The 17,533-nt window shown below is 37.7% G+C and overlaps 1 protein-coding gene across 1 annotated transcript; it reads left to right on the forward strand.

Annotated features, from left to right (window-relative positions):
- The first annotated feature begins 15,893 nt into the window (after positions 1 to 15,893).
- On the forward strand, positions 15,894 to 17,068 carry LOC113327146 (structural maintenance of chromosomes protein 4-like). Its single transcript, XM_026574672.1, has 2 exons — positions 15,894 to 16,419; positions 16,628 to 17,068. Exons 1-2 carry the CDS (start codon positions 16,060 to 16,062, stop codon positions 16,724 to 16,726), a joined length of 459 nt encoding a protein of 152 aa, XP_026430457.1. The 5' UTR covers positions 15,894 to 16,059; the 3' UTR covers positions 16,727 to 17,068.
- The last annotated feature ends 465 nt before the right edge of the window (positions 17,069 to 17,533 follow it).

The raw sequence follows: 17,533 nt of genomic DNA on the forward strand, positions 1-17,533 counted from the left end.
TGGCATTGGCACATGCAATCCAGAAGTTCAGACATTACTTACTATCTATCAGGGTCGTACTCATCTCCAAAGCTGATCCCATAAAGTTCTTGCTATCAAAGCCAGCCTTGATAGGGAGACCAGCGAAGTGGCTACTCCAGATGTCAGAATTTGACATAGATTACACGCCACCTAAATCCATCAAAGTTCAAGCGGTAGCAGACTTTATCGCTGCTTTTCTAGGGAAAGACACAACAACACTACATGAAGAAGTGCTCGGCGAATTCCCAGACATCTTGGTCATCAAGGAAGAAACATGGATTCTATACTTTGATGGGTCTTCCACCCCTAGTAGTGACACCGGAGGAGCGGGCATAGTGCTGGTGTCTCCATCTGGTGAAGTTTTCTCACATTCGTTCAAGTTGGATTTCCACTGCACCAACAATTCAGCGGAATATGAAGCCTTCCTATTAGGATTATCTTTGGCCAAACAAGCAGGAGCAACATACCTCGAGATAAGGGGAGATTCAAAATTATTGGTCAACCAGATGAATGGAACATATTCTCTCAAAGAAATCACACTTTCTCCATTCAGAACCGAAGCTCAGCGACTGTTGACCTATTTTGCGGACGCAACGATCGTCCATACTGGATGAATTAACAATAGGCATGATGATTGCCTAGAAACTCTCGCCTCCAAGCTGCAATTCGAAGGAGCACAGAAAATGATTACTGTACGGAGCCGTACAATATCTTCGACTTGGCTCACTCAGATCGAAGACATTCCAGCGAACGACTGGCGAGCACCCATCATTCATGAATTGAGCAGCTCTATTTCAGAAGGCCAAGTCAGACTCAAGGAATTAAAGAACTACTTCTTGCTTCATGGAGCGCTATACTATCGAAACCCTGATGGATCTCTATCACGATGTTGGAGCAACGAAGCGGAAGAACAGCTCAAGCGCATACATGAGGAAGTCTATGGGAAAACGTTAGTGGTAACACTTTACAGAAAGCTTCAAAGAATGTGGTACTACTGGCCATCCATGGAGACTCAGTCAAGATCTTTATAAGGATCTTGTCCCGATTTCCAAACACCTCCTCATCACTTAGAGGTTTTGACGGTCCACCACACTGGGGACTGGAGGGAGCCTTATATCAAATACCTCCGGGACAACGAACTACCACTAGAAAAGAAGCAAGCAGTCAAACTCATTCAGAAAGCTAAGAGATTCGTCTATCTCGATGGGATCTTATACCGCAAAAGCTTTGGTAGAAATTTACTAAGGTGCTTAGCCGAACATGAAATCCCTACAATCTTGAAGGAAGTACATGATGGAGAACATCAAGGAAAGAGGAAACTATTTCTTCAAATTCATGAGAAATATTATTGGCCAACCATGTAAGATGATGTAACCGCACATGTTCAGAGGTGTCACCAATGCCAAACCCATGGTAATCTCATCTACACTCCTTGTCTCCCGTTGAATTCTGTAAATAGTCTGTGGCCTTTCTACAACTGGGGACTAGATATCATTGGGAAGATCAATCCAGCATCTTCAAAACAACATGAATACATCATCACTGCGACAGAGTACTTCACCAAGTGGGTCGAAGCTATTCCTCTTCGAAGCACCACTGGAGTTACGATTGTCGCCTTCATCAAAGAGCACATAATATGCAGATTCAGAGTTCCTAAGCATATCATCACAGATAATGGAACTCCTTTTGCCAATCAAGATGTTGAGAAGTTGCTCAATAAATATGGGATCAAACAAATCTTCTCCACGCCTTACTATCCACAAGGAAATGGTCAAGCATAAAGTACCAACAAGACTTTTGTCAGGATAATCAGTCGGACGATTCATGACAATCCTCGATCATGGCATGAGAAATTACCCATGGCTCTATGGGCTTACAGAACTGCACCAAGGAGCTCGATCGGTACTTCTCCATATTCCCTTGTCTATGGAGCCGACGCCATACTTCCAGCAGAAACCAAAGTTCCTTCAGCCAGGATTGCAACATCCAGTGGTGTACAATGGGATGAGGCCGAAATCTCCAGATCAAGAATCGCTGAGCTAGATATGCTGGAATCAAGGAGAACCAAGGTGGAAAAATATGTGGAAGCTTACAAACAGAGGATCTCCAGAGCCTACAAGAAAATGGTAAGACCTCGAACATTTCAAGTAGGAGATTTGGTATTAAAGACGGCAAAGCACACTCAACAAGACATGTCCGCTCCTAAGTTCTCTCCTAAATGGGAAGGGCCATATGTTGTTATCAAAGCAGTGTCTAGCGGATACTACAAAATTTTAGCAATCAATGGAGGAAAGGAAGGAAACATCATCAATGACAAATGGCTCAAAGCTTATTATGCCTGATCCATGAAACAAACTACCTCTTCATCATTTGAAGCATTTTCAAAAATGTAATTTCATTCCTCCAAAGAGCATGTGAATGCTCCTTTGTTCATTAAACATTTCATAAATGAGCAAAATTCGTTCATACCATGATCAACTGTTTCACCTAACTAGAAACTCAGATTTACTCAAAAAACAACAACCACAAATGCTCACTCAGAGCAAACCATCCAGCAACGGATAATCCCTGTAAGAAGCCTCGTCAAGCTTCTTCTGAAAAATCTTGGTCTTTGCCTTCAAGTCTTCGACCGCTTTCTCAACCCTTGCTGACTCCAGAGCCAGTATCCTCTTCTCATCCAGTAAAGTTGCATTCATGAAAATTGCATCAGCAGCCTCTGCTTCCTTATGAACCTTGATTATCTCAAGACGACGACGGATACAGCTTACATTGAATCGTAATATCTCACAATTTGAGATCATTTCATCCCGTTGGTGCATTTCATGGTTTTTGACGTCTCGCAAGTGCATCTGATTCATTTCCTCGATGATCGGAAGTAGCCCCGCTACCGTGGTTAAAAGGGTTGGAAGAAAACCTTTCCACACTTCTGTGGTGGAAATGTGACCATACTTCTTCCAGATCGTGGTGTACAGAGACGCATGACATTTGGGAATCACGAATCCGCCGACCATTTCATTGTCTGGGAAGGTATTAATCAATGTGGCTTCGAATAAAAGTCCAGCGGTTGGGTATTCACGAGCATGGACACCGTCTCCGGTCTCCTCGGATCCTACATAATCTTCACATGCCTGGTTACTGCTTTCCTCAACCTCAACCACGGTCACGGACTTTCCACTCTTTCTTCGTCTAGCATCGACGACGACATGGACATACGCCTACGATGAAACGAAGGAGTGTTAATCCCGGGGCTCAGTACAATCTCAAGAGTCATAGGTTTACTTACAGACGATCCAGCTTCAGCACGAGTCGATCCATACCGGGAAGGAGCTCTAACAGTCCGCTTAGGCCTTGCATTATGAGGAGTAGCATTCTTCTTACAGTCCTACGACAAATCATTCTCTTGTGATCAATAATCTCGATTGAACATAGACAAGAAAGGAGAAGAAGAAGAAGAAGTGTACAACTTATTGAGATAGACGTTGCTATTTCACGCTTCGACTAAAGATGATATTGAGAAGAAATGCTATTGCTGGACATGACGGCAAGAGGGTAGGATCAAAATTTCTCTGCACGATGAAACTGACTCATGAATGGAAGAAATATTTGCGTGGATCATAGATTTGGAGTCTTGAAGATATATATATCAGGTGATAGTCATATAGTCAACTCAATTACGAGTATCACTGAAACCCTAGGCTTCAAAGATCGATACCAAAGACGCGGAGGAAAATAACACACTGGGGACTGAACATCACGGGTCAAAGGATAGGCCACGCGGCCTTATACACGTCATTAATTCTCAGCCGTGTTATGTTCCTTCTCATGAAAATCGACACGTCATTAATTCTCAGCCGTGTTATGTTCCTTCTCATGAAAATCGACAAGTCATGATGAATTTGGATATATGGACATTGGTCCATGTCATGGATTAGAAGAAATCGACGTTAACAAAATGTTCATCATTCAGAAGAAAAGTCTAATTGAAGTAAAGTCGTTTAAACAGTCAAAAGAAAGATATCCACTATGAAGACTAAAAAGGGAATTCTCTAACGTCTAAAGAAGATGGAAGTAAAACTACTCGTCGGATTCATCCGAATTGCCAGCTTAATCGTCAGTATCCTTCCCGGAATGATCTTCTTCATAGTCACTTTCAGGATCATTGGTGAAGTACGGTGGACGGAAGATAACATCATCATCTGTATCCGAGTTATCTTCTGCTGCAGCTCCAACTTCAATTTTCTTCATCGTCCTCTCATGCTCTCTTTCATATCGATCAGGCTTAATATAACGCTCGGATGGTTCCCATGTGATCTCTCCTTCAGAAGCATCAACATCAGAATCAGAAGGCACCCCATCCAAGAATTGACGCTTCTCCTCAACCCTCCGTCTCTTACGCCGGGTGCGATCTTTTTCACGTTGACGGGCATCCTCCTTTTTATCTTCAGCTCTTTTCTTTTCGAGTTCAGCAAGAGAGACTCTTCTCTCACCCAAGGGAATATTAGGATTTGCCCCTTTCTGGGTAACCCTAGCCTTTGATATCGCTACAGGAGCGTCGGAATCCTCATCAGAAGAGCCAGAGGAAGAAGAGGAATACCAGTAATCGTAATTGCTGTTATTGTTGGTCCACATTTTCTGGAACCGGAAGATAAAATATTACTACTATGTAAACAAACCAACATCAGCAAAAATGGTAACTCTTAACTCTTACCTTTTATACTTCCACTAACAATAGTGATAGTAATGATAGAGTTAACACCTCAAAATCGTTCGTCTCTTCGAAACCTGCGATAATGAACGAGACTTTATTAATTTCCGAGACTGATTTTCATGAAATCGCGAACAAAATTTTCATAATGTGAACATTCACACAACTGACCTATGAAGTTCATAACGATACAATATTCTATCATAAATATATTGTCTATCTTTGAAGAATCCTCAAAACCCACGTTTTGATTTTTTTCAAAACAGCAATTAATGCAACTTGCATACATAAATTCTCAAGGATTTTTATCTAATGAAAACAAATTCATGCAAATAAAATATACCATCATATTTTGCGCAATATGTGTCACGGCTGCATATAAAAAAAACTATTTTTCCTTCGTATCGTCATTATTTGTCTTTAGAACGAAGGTTTATTTCATAAAATATTGTGAAAGCTTACATATCATACATATGATAAAGTTTTGTATTTAAATTAAATCTCATAAGCAAAATTTTATCACTGGACACAAGTTCATCATACATATTTTCCTTCGTGTCATCGTTATTTGTCTTTAAAACGAAGGATTATTCCGATTTCATGAAAATTCACTTATTTTATGATAAAACCTTGGTATACATGAAGACTCATAAACTAAGTTTTATCACTGGACCTAGGTTCATATATAAAAAAAAATCTCTCCTAAATCAGGGATTATAGTTAGTTTTCAAAACTAACGATTGAACGAACATATGTTTTCAAAAACGAGGATTTTTTCATAAAACTCACACTAATATACACACACGTATATAAATTCATCATGATCGAAGCACGAACAAATCATGAGGATCATAAACATCAGCAAAAAAAAAATTACCTAACGTGCGGCGGCCGGAATTTGGCCGGACGGCGCCGGCGATCGGTGGCGGCTGGCGGCTCCAGCGGAAAAACCTTCCTTCCCTGGCGTGAAGGTGATGAAGGTGCTGGTCTTGTGTGAGGAAAAAAAAAAGAGATTAATCCCTTTTATATCTATCTTATTTCCAAAACCTAATTTTCTAAGGATTTCCTTATTGGGCCCGACCCACGAATCCTAACCGACCACGGACTCGTCGTCCAAACCAGCAGTTCAACACCAATTTATTCTCATCAAACGACGCTCCAATCATGACATTGAAGCCTTCATCAAGTCGTGGTTTGCTCATGCTCCGTAAATCCGGTAACTTCTCAACTTACGACTAAGTTCAATTACTGGTATTATTATTTATGGCCGGAAAATCACCATTTAATGCTGACTGAGGAACACAGCTTTCCTCAGTAAGCAGGGGACTTAATGTAGATGGTAGATTTTCGACAAAGGCTAAAAATCGTAAACTCATAATTATACGAAGCTCTGATTCAGCAATCAGACGTGAGTATCGAGACACGAGTCTCTCATCGAATTCTCAACGGAGAGTACTCTCTCTCAGAGTACATGTAGATATGTAGTCTCAGGACTGGACAATGGCATATCTCATGAATACTGAATACTTTCAGTGATTATTTTTATATAGTATCATGAGATGGACGGCTCCTAGACAACTTGCGCTGCTAGTATAAAGCGATAACGTCTTCAGGAACAAACAACAAGTTTACCCTGACTATATAAAGGCTATGACTTACCGACAAGCTCATATCGTGATAATTAATGCTCCTAGATAGCTTGTTCTGCTAGTATAGATCCACAAAGTTAATTATTCCTAATTAAGATTAATTTTGCTGTGACATTCACTACTGAATTCCCAAAATAATATATTATTGCTCCTATTCCATGGTCGAATCCACGAATGGTCCCATGGAATGACAATAAACAATTGCTTTGATTCTATGATCGAATCCACGGCTTGATCTCATAGAATAGCAATAACTATATTATCTCATTACTCCAATTTCATGATCGAATCCACAACTGGTCTCATAAATGGTAATAGATAAATCTTAATTACTCCGATTCTATGGTCGAATCTACGATCCCATGGAATGGTAATGCTCACTTTATTATTCTGAATTCGTAGTCGAATCCTCAGCTGATCTTATGAATTAATAATAAACATCCACAACTCAGATTTGTGAATTACGCTCCACTGAATTCCACAATTAGTAATAAATAATCAACAACCGGGCTTCTGAGTACCTCTAAGTAAGCCCCGATTCAAATGGTGAAAGTGTATTCAACGACGATACACTAACAGTCACCGTACGAACGAGTATTTCAAAATACAACGAAACGATGAACCTATGCAAAATAGGAAAGAAAATAATAAAAAATTAAAAATATTGACCAGGATGCTGGGAGCACGGACACACGACCGACCGACCGTGTCGTGGTCAATCCCACGCCAGTTTTATATTTTTAATGCATTTTTATTATTTTCCATGATTTGATGAAAATTCTCTCATTTTATCAAATTTCCTTCGTCTGGAGGAAACTCCTCGGTTTCATGGTACTTCCATAAATACATAAAAAATAACATAAAATTAAGGAAAGGAGTGTAGGGCTTGACCATTGGCCAACCGGCCATGCCTTGGTCCCAACCGGCCCCACACCCCATGGTTCCTTATTATTTTATTATTATTATTATTTCTCTAATTTCATGAAAAAACTCATTGATTTCATGGTATTTTTGCACAAATCATCAAATAATAATAAGATAAAATAAATTATGAAAACTTGTGGGACCGGGCCTTGGCCGTCCATGCCCTAGCCGGTCCCCACGCCCCTTTGTTTTATTATTTTATTATTAGTTTTCCTTGAATTCATCAAATTCCTTGATTTCATGGTATTTCTCTCAAATTAGGAAAAATTCCCTCAATTCATCAAAAATACATGAAAAATGCACAAAAATTAGGGAAACTCGTGGGACCGGTCCCAAGCCGGCCGGCCATGCCTTCCACGGTCCCACACGCCCTTGTTTTTATTATTTTAATATTTTTTGCTTCCATGAACTCATGAAAACTCCTTCAATTCATGGAAACTCCCTAAATTCATCAAATTTCTCAAAATTCATGAATTTTTCATAAAATCATCAAAATATTATAAAATTAAGGAAAAGGCACCACGGGACCGTAGTCATGACCGGACGACCATGCCTTGACCACGGCGATCCCACCCCTCCTCATTCCTTATTTTATAATTATTTTTCATCATCTCATGGTGTTTTCCTCAGTTTCGTCGAAACCCTAATTTTGGCATATTTTCTCGAATGGATGCTCAATTGCACGCCAGAAAATATCAAAATTCTCAGGACTGAGACGCGTATGCCTTGGGGACACAAGCACGCTATCTTGACCGACCAAGATTGGCTCTTTGGCTCACGGAAACCGGTCCCATCAATTTTCACAGTTTTGACCTAATTTGCACAATTGCTCGTATTAGGTCCAAAACTCTTCCAAACACTTTGGATTTTCATGAAGTGATCGTCAGGCGGTCACATGACAACCCAGGGCCGGTTTCATGACTCAATGGTCGGTCCGTCGCCTCGTCATAATTAATTAATTTTTCTCACCTAAGGCTCAGACGAGCATTTTCGAATAAATGATTAAACCAGCATTTAATCATTCTTTCATCAACAAATCGTCAAATCTTCAGGAGTTCTTTGTATTTCCTCACGTGAGCATATGGAAACTACATGGTTGATCCACGGTCCCATGTAGTCGCTCCCTTCTTCGTCCCATGGTTAAACTTATGACGAACCATGAATTGATCATCAATTGATCAAATTAGGGTTTCTGAATCCAAGGATCATCATCCCAGATTCCAACCCTAATAATTTCACGACGACCTCATGGTCATTAATTTTATTAATTATGCTCGGCTCAACGAACAATATCCTAATTAATATTTTTGGTACGCTGCCAATAATCCATCAGATGAGCAACACATGCTCAGACGATCAAATATTTAACAATTCATCACATGAGCAACACTTGCTCAGATGATAAATATTTGCTCAAACCAAGGAATATTGGTTCAACAATCAATATTCAACCAATATTCAACTATCCATCGAATGAGCAATACTTGCTCACTTCATCGTAAGAACTATACCTATGTCTCATGACATGTTCAATTCATGAGTTTCAGAACATCATGTTCAACTCAGCAACTACATGGACTCATCGTCCCATCAAACCACGAAGTCATCAATTGACTAACAAACTACGAGACGTCAATCGTGTCACTTGGGGGGATATCACTTAGGTTTTGGTCCGACGGTCTACGACACGTGTGTTCAAACAAACGATGGAATGTGAGCAAGTTGTGAAATCAGTTGAAGGAATTCACGAGGTAGTGGGTGGAAAATCGACCAAGTCTTCACATGTTGAGCAACTGGTTTCAAAAACGATCTCCACTTCCCCACTCCTTGATTCCATCAACTTTCACACTCACGGGGTCATGGTGTCTAAAATTCCAGTAATATAAATAAGTCTCTGAATCATGATTGAATCATCGGCATCAACAGTACCATCAATCTCACGTCTCATCGACAACACGAGATCATCAACTCATCAATTGAGCAACTACTCTCAATTGAGAAATTTCAATCATTTAGAGCTTATCATATTCAGAATTCACACACCCACAATCTTTGATTACCATTGATTCCACACATTTCCCAGCTTCCCTCCTACAGATCAACCCATCCTCTCTTGTGACCGAATTTACTCTGGAACAATCATCGTCTTGATTTAGGCCGGAGTACTAAAGATTGATCTCTCGAATCTAAAACACCCCCTTTGCAGCGGCGCATCTTTGTGAGGTTTAACATTTCGCTCGGTTTGAGGAGTCTCCTCCGTACGGTCGTCTCCTCAATTCCTTAAAAACCAGCGAATCGTTTTTCCCCATCTACAAAAGTGTAAAACATATTAAAAAAATAAGAGAGATGGCTGAGTTTGCATTGAAGAATGCAAAACTTCACTCTCACTAAATGCATGTTTGGTAAACCTTTGTTAAATTTACGTTCTTCAATACAAGCTAAATCATCTCTCTTATTTATTTAATATATTTTGCACTTTCCCAATGCAATGATTGGGTGTTATCTTGTGCAGGGGTGCACAAGATAACAAAACCCTATTGCCTATTAGCAGTGGGCTGGATGCCTAAATTATAATTAAAATCCTAATGCAATTAATCGTCGGGAAAAAATGTGAAATGTTATTTTGATTTTGAAAAACCGATTTGAAATATGTTACTTGATTTTGAAACAATGATTAGAATTATATTATTAATCGTCGGAAAAAAATGAAATGTTATTTTGATTTTGAAAAAGGGATTTGAAGTATGTTATTTGATTTTGAAAAGGGGAAAATTAGGCTAAGGTCCAACCCATGGATAACCCATAATATGAGGCCCTTAATTAAAAGAAGTTTAAATCTAGGTCCCAAATTATTAAAAGACTTTGATACCCTTATGAATATTGTCAAGCCCATAATTAAATAAAATTTAAATCTAGGCTCAAAATTATTAAAATATTATGTGATGATGTTCCAACCACCTCCGACCATCACAGTCACCGTCAACCACCTCCGACCGCCACCGCCACCAACCACCTCCGACCACCACAGCCATCCACCTCCGACCACCACAGCCACCAACCACCTCCGACCACCACTGCCACCAACCACCTCCGATCACCACCGTCAAACCACCTCCGACCACCACCGCCAGCCACCTCCGACCACCTCCACCTCCGACCACCGCTACTGACAACCGCCGCTGCCACCTGCCACTGCGAATCACCGACGACCACCACCATCACCAACATATGGATGCGTATACAGAAGTTACACATGCATATGGCATGTGTATCCAGAAGTTACACATTCATATGACATATGTAATGCAAAGTTACACTTGTATATAGTTGTGTACTTAGTAGTTACACATGTGTACGCAGAAGTTACACATGTGTATTCAACAATTACACATGCATATGACATGTGTACCTAGAACTTACACATCCATATGACATGTGTATCTAGAAGTTACACATCCGAAAAAAAACATAAAAAAATATACATGTATTGCTTTAGTATTCATTTATAACAAATTCTCCATTTATCAATGATAGTAGTCGGTTGTTATTGAATACAATAAACGTGTCAAAAACACTAGATACATAAAATGAAATCCTAGAAATAAGTTACGACATCTTCTAATCAAGATGTTCACTACCCTTCTTATCTTCCTCGATTCCAAAATGCTTTATGTATCTGCGAAAAAAGACACATTCACGGGTTAGGTTGGATGGAAAAAAAATAAGGAAAACGACAGAATAATTACAAGGCGAATAACAAAAATCACAGAAAGACACTTAATGACTTATCTAAGCAAGTGTAATTATGAGTTACACATATATATGTGTAGTATAACTGGGAGTTACACATGCATCTTCTAATAATATATGACGTGTACTCAGCAGTTACACATCCATAAAAGCTTGTGTACCCATGGTGAAAATTATAGTAGCGGAACAAATCCAATTCCTAGAGCACAATACCCATTCATCTAGTTATATTAGCAGGAATCACCTTATATCGCTATATCGAATGCCTAGAACTAATAAAAGACGAACATGGAGCACAATATCTTATAAAGTTCATATAAACATAGTAATATAGACAAAAGAACTTCAACACTGTAATAAAGATGAGTTTATGGGTTATAGGATATACCTTCTCAATAAATAAGCGAACCATTTTCTCAATTTCCGCAACGATGCTATCAGATTGGCCATCTATAGTGTCAGGTTTACCAGTCAGTCAGTTTCATAGTAAGAAAATAAGTTGAATCATAGTACACCATATATTACAGCAAGAGGAATATAATAGTTGAATCATAGTACTGTAAGCAAAAAATTGCACGATTTTTTTCGTTTTAGAATGTGTAATTACGAGTTACACGTGCATATGAAAAGTGTAACTAGAAGTTACACATGCATATGGCATGTGTAATTGAAAGTTACACATGCATCTGAGTTGTGTAACTCTTAGTTCCACATACATATGACTTATGTACTCAGCAATTGCGAAGTCCACTTGTGTAGCTCTAGCAAAAAATATCAATAACTAAAAAATTAATAACTTCAAATATTCATGTGAAATAACTTCAAGTAGTATAAGTGAGACATGACATATAGTTTATCTCCTTGTGAAATGATGCTTGTTCTGTCCTCTATAACTTGATTTTCTACGGTCATAACATCGCTATCCTTGTGCAGTGATACTGTCTTAACGCTTCTTGTATTTGGTAACATGCTGGAGGGTGTGATTACGTTCCTTGTTCCTGATGAATGTGTTGTCTTTGCAACTACCTTGAAAATGATGGATTGCGTCAAAGCCATGGCTGCAGTGAACATAAAATGATGAGGTCAATTTATGAACTGTCACATCCTTGCCGGGTTGGTTAAGTAATAAATACACGTACTTTAAACAGATGTAAAGAAGGAAATGAGTTAAGCAAACAAACCATTCAAAACCTATGTCCTCACCTACATTCCCATATACGTTACTAAATGATATACAAAGTTACACACTCAACAAAGTAGATTTAACACTCGGCACACTCAGCACCGTCTCCAAATCCTCCTCCAAAACCTGCACCTACACCACCAACGCCCACTGAGATTCTTCATATTAAGAATTTCACTCACACAAACATAAAAAATCTAAGATTCATGCGCTTGCAGAGCAAACAAATATTGGCTGCAGGACATCGAAAATGAAGTTCCTAAACCATAAACAAATAACTCAGTCACAACTACTGAGAAACAACAAAGGATTTTACCTCAAGACCAAAACATCGGCATCATTTCATAGTCTGTAGATTCACATACAAAATTACGCAATAAAATTCAATAAATACCCAATACAAATAGCAAGAAATCAAGAGAATAACCATGCATATGACAATTGTAACTAAGAGTTACACATGCATGTGTAGCTTGGTTGTGAATCTTTCTAGTGTAACTGGTAGTTACACATGCATTTCTCTACTATAACAAAGAGTTACACATGCATTTTCCTGATGTAGCTAAGAGTTACATATGCTCACAGAATGTTGAGAATTGAGAAAATCAAAGTTTTTGGAGTTTAATTTTTACCTCCCACAATTGTACTGCAGTTACTGGAACCTACAACCTTGCGCTACTATTTTTTTTATCAATTTTAACATGAAAATTACCTTAACATCAAAATTAAACAACAAAATACCTCAGCTGAAGTACGAGAACTTAAACCTAAAACTGAACAACTAAGAGTTACACATATCAAACCTAAACCTGAAGTATGAGGGGAAAAAGCTTAGTTGCAATGTGTAATTTCAGATTCAAGCTTTCATTCAATCAACTGCAACTCATTAACTCAAAAAATCAATTGCAGCATTCTCCTCTTCCCCTGCAACATTACTTGCAATCCACAATAGCACCACCACATCTCCATCTGTAACTCATACTGACATAGCCATTCACGTCCAATACTAGCCTGCATTTACATCTCAGTCACCACCACATCTCCACTCCTTTCTTTTGAAAATTCCATCAACAACATCACATTTCCTTGTTTTAGCTCCAACAATTTAGTTCAAAAATCAACCTGCAATTTAAATCCACAACCAACCATATCACCACCACTAATTTCCAATAAAAAAAATACTATGTAACAATTAAACTCGATTTTATTGACAAAGATATATCAAACTACATAGTGCCAGAAGTAAAGTACACAAAATTGAGCAATTCGGTCAAAGTATATGAAATTCGTAAAAAATAGATGGGTAATAGAGATGATGATTCGTTGATATCGAATCTGAAAACAGAATTTCAATCGTGATTTAAGATAGAGAGATTGATTGATTCTCAATAAAGAAACCTAGCAAATTTTTGTAATATTTTTTTCTCTCCAGATTTTCAATCAAAAACCAGTGCAAAGAGGAGACTATAATAGGTCTAAACTCCGATTACGATTTCATCAAGGAATATAGTTGAAATCGTAGAAAAATCTCTAATCAAAGATGTTCACAAATCTGGAATCAGAAATATAGATCAAAATTGTATTACGAATCTGAAATTAAATCAACAAATCCTAACAAATCAAGCCAGATTTATAACTTACAAGCTTAAAAATTCAATCGAATCATCATTTTTAATAGAAGATGATACTTATACTTAGCTTGCTGATGAATTCATGTTGAATCTGCGGATCTATTAATTCAAATCTGTTTCTCGGATTCATTTTTTTCTGCTGAAACTAATGTTATTCCTTCTTCTGGTGGTGGATTTGTGATCTCTATTGTCGCCGTCGATGAAAACAATTTAATTGATATGATTCTGCTTCAGATTTGCTCTTCACTGTTTCTTTTGATTGGAAATGATACAAAGAAACCAAATCTTACTCAATTCGAGTGGAGATCCATAAATATCATCAATAGCTATGGAACCAGAGATCGATGGAGCTATGAAAACCCTAGAAATCTTTTGCCGAGAGAGAGAAAGTGAAAAGGAAATGAATTTGGAAATGAAACCTATAACCTATTTCATTAGGTATATATAGTAAAGGGGATTCTTGGAATTACTAATTTTCCCTAAACCCTAAATTTTATTACCAAGCCCTGAAATCTAAAATTTTGGGCCTAGAAATATTAAAAAGTGAAAGTATGGAGTTGATAGGAGAGGATCCATTTAGTGGGGCTTCTATATATTGAACTCATATAGCAGGGGTTCCAGTATTTTTCACTTTGAAAAAAGTGCTTAGAAATATATTATTAATCAGTAAAAAGAGAAAAATGCTTCAAAAAAACAAAATAAAAAGAGAAATATTATTTGATTTTGGAAAAATGATTTGAAAAATATTATTATATTATATAACCATCGAGTTTAATTGCATGTCCATAGCCCTACATGTGCTATTGGCAAAACTAGTGAAAATTATTCTTGGTGTGCTATATCTAAAGTGTTCTATGCTTTAAAAAAAAAAAAAAGAAGTCTCAAGTGTTCTCTCTTCCAGCTCTGCTCCACTTACTGGTAATTTGACTTTAATTTTCTGCTTTTTTGTTGTTGAAGTCGGAGTTATAAGCTAACTGGACAAATCGGCATACTATAAGTCGGTTTAGTAGTTTCATTTGATCCTAATACTGTATCACGTTTCAAAAAAAATAGGCTGATTTAATGTACAAACACACATAAAGCTATCCTATTATTCTGAAACGAAGGGAATAATATTCAAACGCTCCGGATTTCTCTAAAATACATTAAACCAGGGTAAGAATTTCTGAAATTACTTCCTTAGGTTAGTCTAACAGTTGGACGTGAAAATCCATCTCACCAGGCTCATAGCTATCACAATCCAAACTAATTAAACTACATAGTCTACATTCAAAAAGAAAAGTTCAACGATCATTTTAAAAATTCGATTTCATTTCTCAATTCCGAAACATTACAGCAAGCACTACGGAGCAATTTACTTGGCTATATTTCTTTACTTGAATCAATCTAGTAGATTTTTTTTTTTCAATATAGTAGATGGTCATGGCTTTGCTATCACATGCTAAATATACAACAACAAAGCCTAGGCGCGTACAACTATGTTTCTACAAGAGCCAAAACCTCATTTTCCGCCAAATTACTTTTTTTGGGATTACTTTAAAACTCAAAACAACATCTTTTTCTTTCTTACATCCAAAATAACATATATTGGCCGCTAACTTTTAATTTGGAAACTGGATTGTTTTTTCTTCCACCTAACTCAAATTTAGGACTTCTAACTTGATCTTGGTCGTTAAGATAGGGGCTTACACGAGACAGGATAAAGAGGACAAAACCATGGTATTAGCTGCATATCTCATAATATTTATTGAGTCAGATCCAGATAAATTAAGTCATTTCAGTCGGATCCAGATGAGTCAGATCTGGAGATAACAAATAAAATCTAACGCACATTTAGGATTTCTGGCTCAGGTAACCGCTCTTGGTCTTTAGAGTGGGCTTAGAGACAGGATAAGGAGGACAAAACCATAGTCATACCTAAATATTTTTCATATTTGAATGTGCATCTCATGTGATGCATAAGATATTCTGGTAAGCTGATGAAGTTGTTGAGAAAACTATTATAAAATACAACCCAACAAAGCTAACAGACCTGTATTGACATCGGCATTTAATATAGTAGAGAGGTGATGAGCTATAAACACTGTAAAACAACAAGAGTTGGTAAGACTATTTAATTGACATGATATATGACTACTGAGAGAGAAATAAATAACATTTGCAGAGAGGTTTGAATAGAGAGAAAGAGAGAAGAAAATGGAAGATCCTTCTTCAATAGCAACTCATCCAGAGGCAGTGATTAGGAAATATGATGGTGGTGCACCAACAGCAGCTGATGAGAGATCTAAGGAAGAATCAACAATTAGTTCTTCTTCCATGTTTTTCAGTTATGAGAATCCTTGTTATTATTTAGAAGTAGTTCTGAGAAGGTTCTTTAGCTGTTTAGGTCTTAACAGATCATCTGATCCTTCATCTTCATTCTCATCCTCATCTGAAGAAGAAGAAAAAGAAAAAGAAGTAAAGGAAAAAGAAGAAAAAGAAAAAGAAAAAGAAGAAAGCAAGGAAACGATTACTGAAGATGTTCCTCCTCCAACAGAAACTGAAGAGCAAACCACTGTAAGTCCAGAATTAGAAGTTGTAGTTCCTTAATTCTCTTGTTTGGGTGTGTGTGTGGAAAAACCCTTCACATGAGGTCAAAATTCAACTACAGGAGGATGTTAATTTCTTAATTTGTCATCATGTTTTGTTGCCTTATGATTTTCAACTACCAGAAGTTCTAGATGTTTTTTTTTTCATTTGTTTTCTGGTGTTAATTCAATTACAGGAAGATGTTGAAGGCCCGTTGTTGTTGAGTGGTAGTAGAGCACTTAGAAGGCCTCAAAGACCACCTGTTGGAACCGGAAGACCTCCTCAGCACAATTAGTAGCCTCCTAGCTCCTATCTTGATCAACAATAACTCTGGTTGTTCTCCCATTGTGTAGTTCTTTAGATTCAGTTTCTTTGTTACAATTAATTAGGGGTTTCAATTATGCATGTCTGTTAGATAGAGAGACAGGTAATACTAGTGACACGTAAAGTAGTAACTGTGTGTGTTTGTTTTGCCATGGTACCGACACACTTGCCTACGAATTATATATACTTAAATGTTATTTAGTGTTCATTTCTATACTAGTCTTCTAGATTGTATATTAATGTCCAAGGATGGGCACCACAGCTTATTGTTGGATCGTTAGAAACCCTAATGCTTTGTGCTTGGTGTTGTTTAGCTCTAAATTTGTGCAATATCTATCTTCAAGTAGTAGCATGACAAAGATTCTTTTCTACATACATATATCCGCATATACAGCACCGTTCCCTATGGTGCACAACTTTTAGATGCTTTTTCTTGACGAACTTTTACATGCTTTTTGCTAACACTACACGTTCATAAAACAGTGGACCAAACAGTGCTCGACTGCTTGTTTTCTTTTGCTTTGTTATTGTTCAGTCCTTGTTTTCCTTTCATTCTAATGCCCCTCTTTAGACTTTTGGTTGAGAATTGGAATATCTTCTCCTTCATCTTATCCATAACAAATTGTAATTGCAAGCATGCACGATTCACATTCCTAGTAATTGGCAGCTTGCTCAATTTGGAATCTGTTTTCTCTGGCAAATGCTGCGCATTGATCCATATAGGAATAATCAACGGTTCACAATACGAATTTACGTTACAGTTTATCCAAACAAACGC

Source organism: Papaver somniferum, chromosome 1, assembly GCF_003573695.1.
Source record: "Papaver somniferum cultivar HN1 chromosome 1, ASM357369v1, whole genome shotgun sequence".
NCBI classification, from domain to species: Eukaryota; Viridiplantae; Streptophyta; class Magnoliopsida; order Ranunculales; family Papaveraceae; genus Papaver; species Papaver somniferum.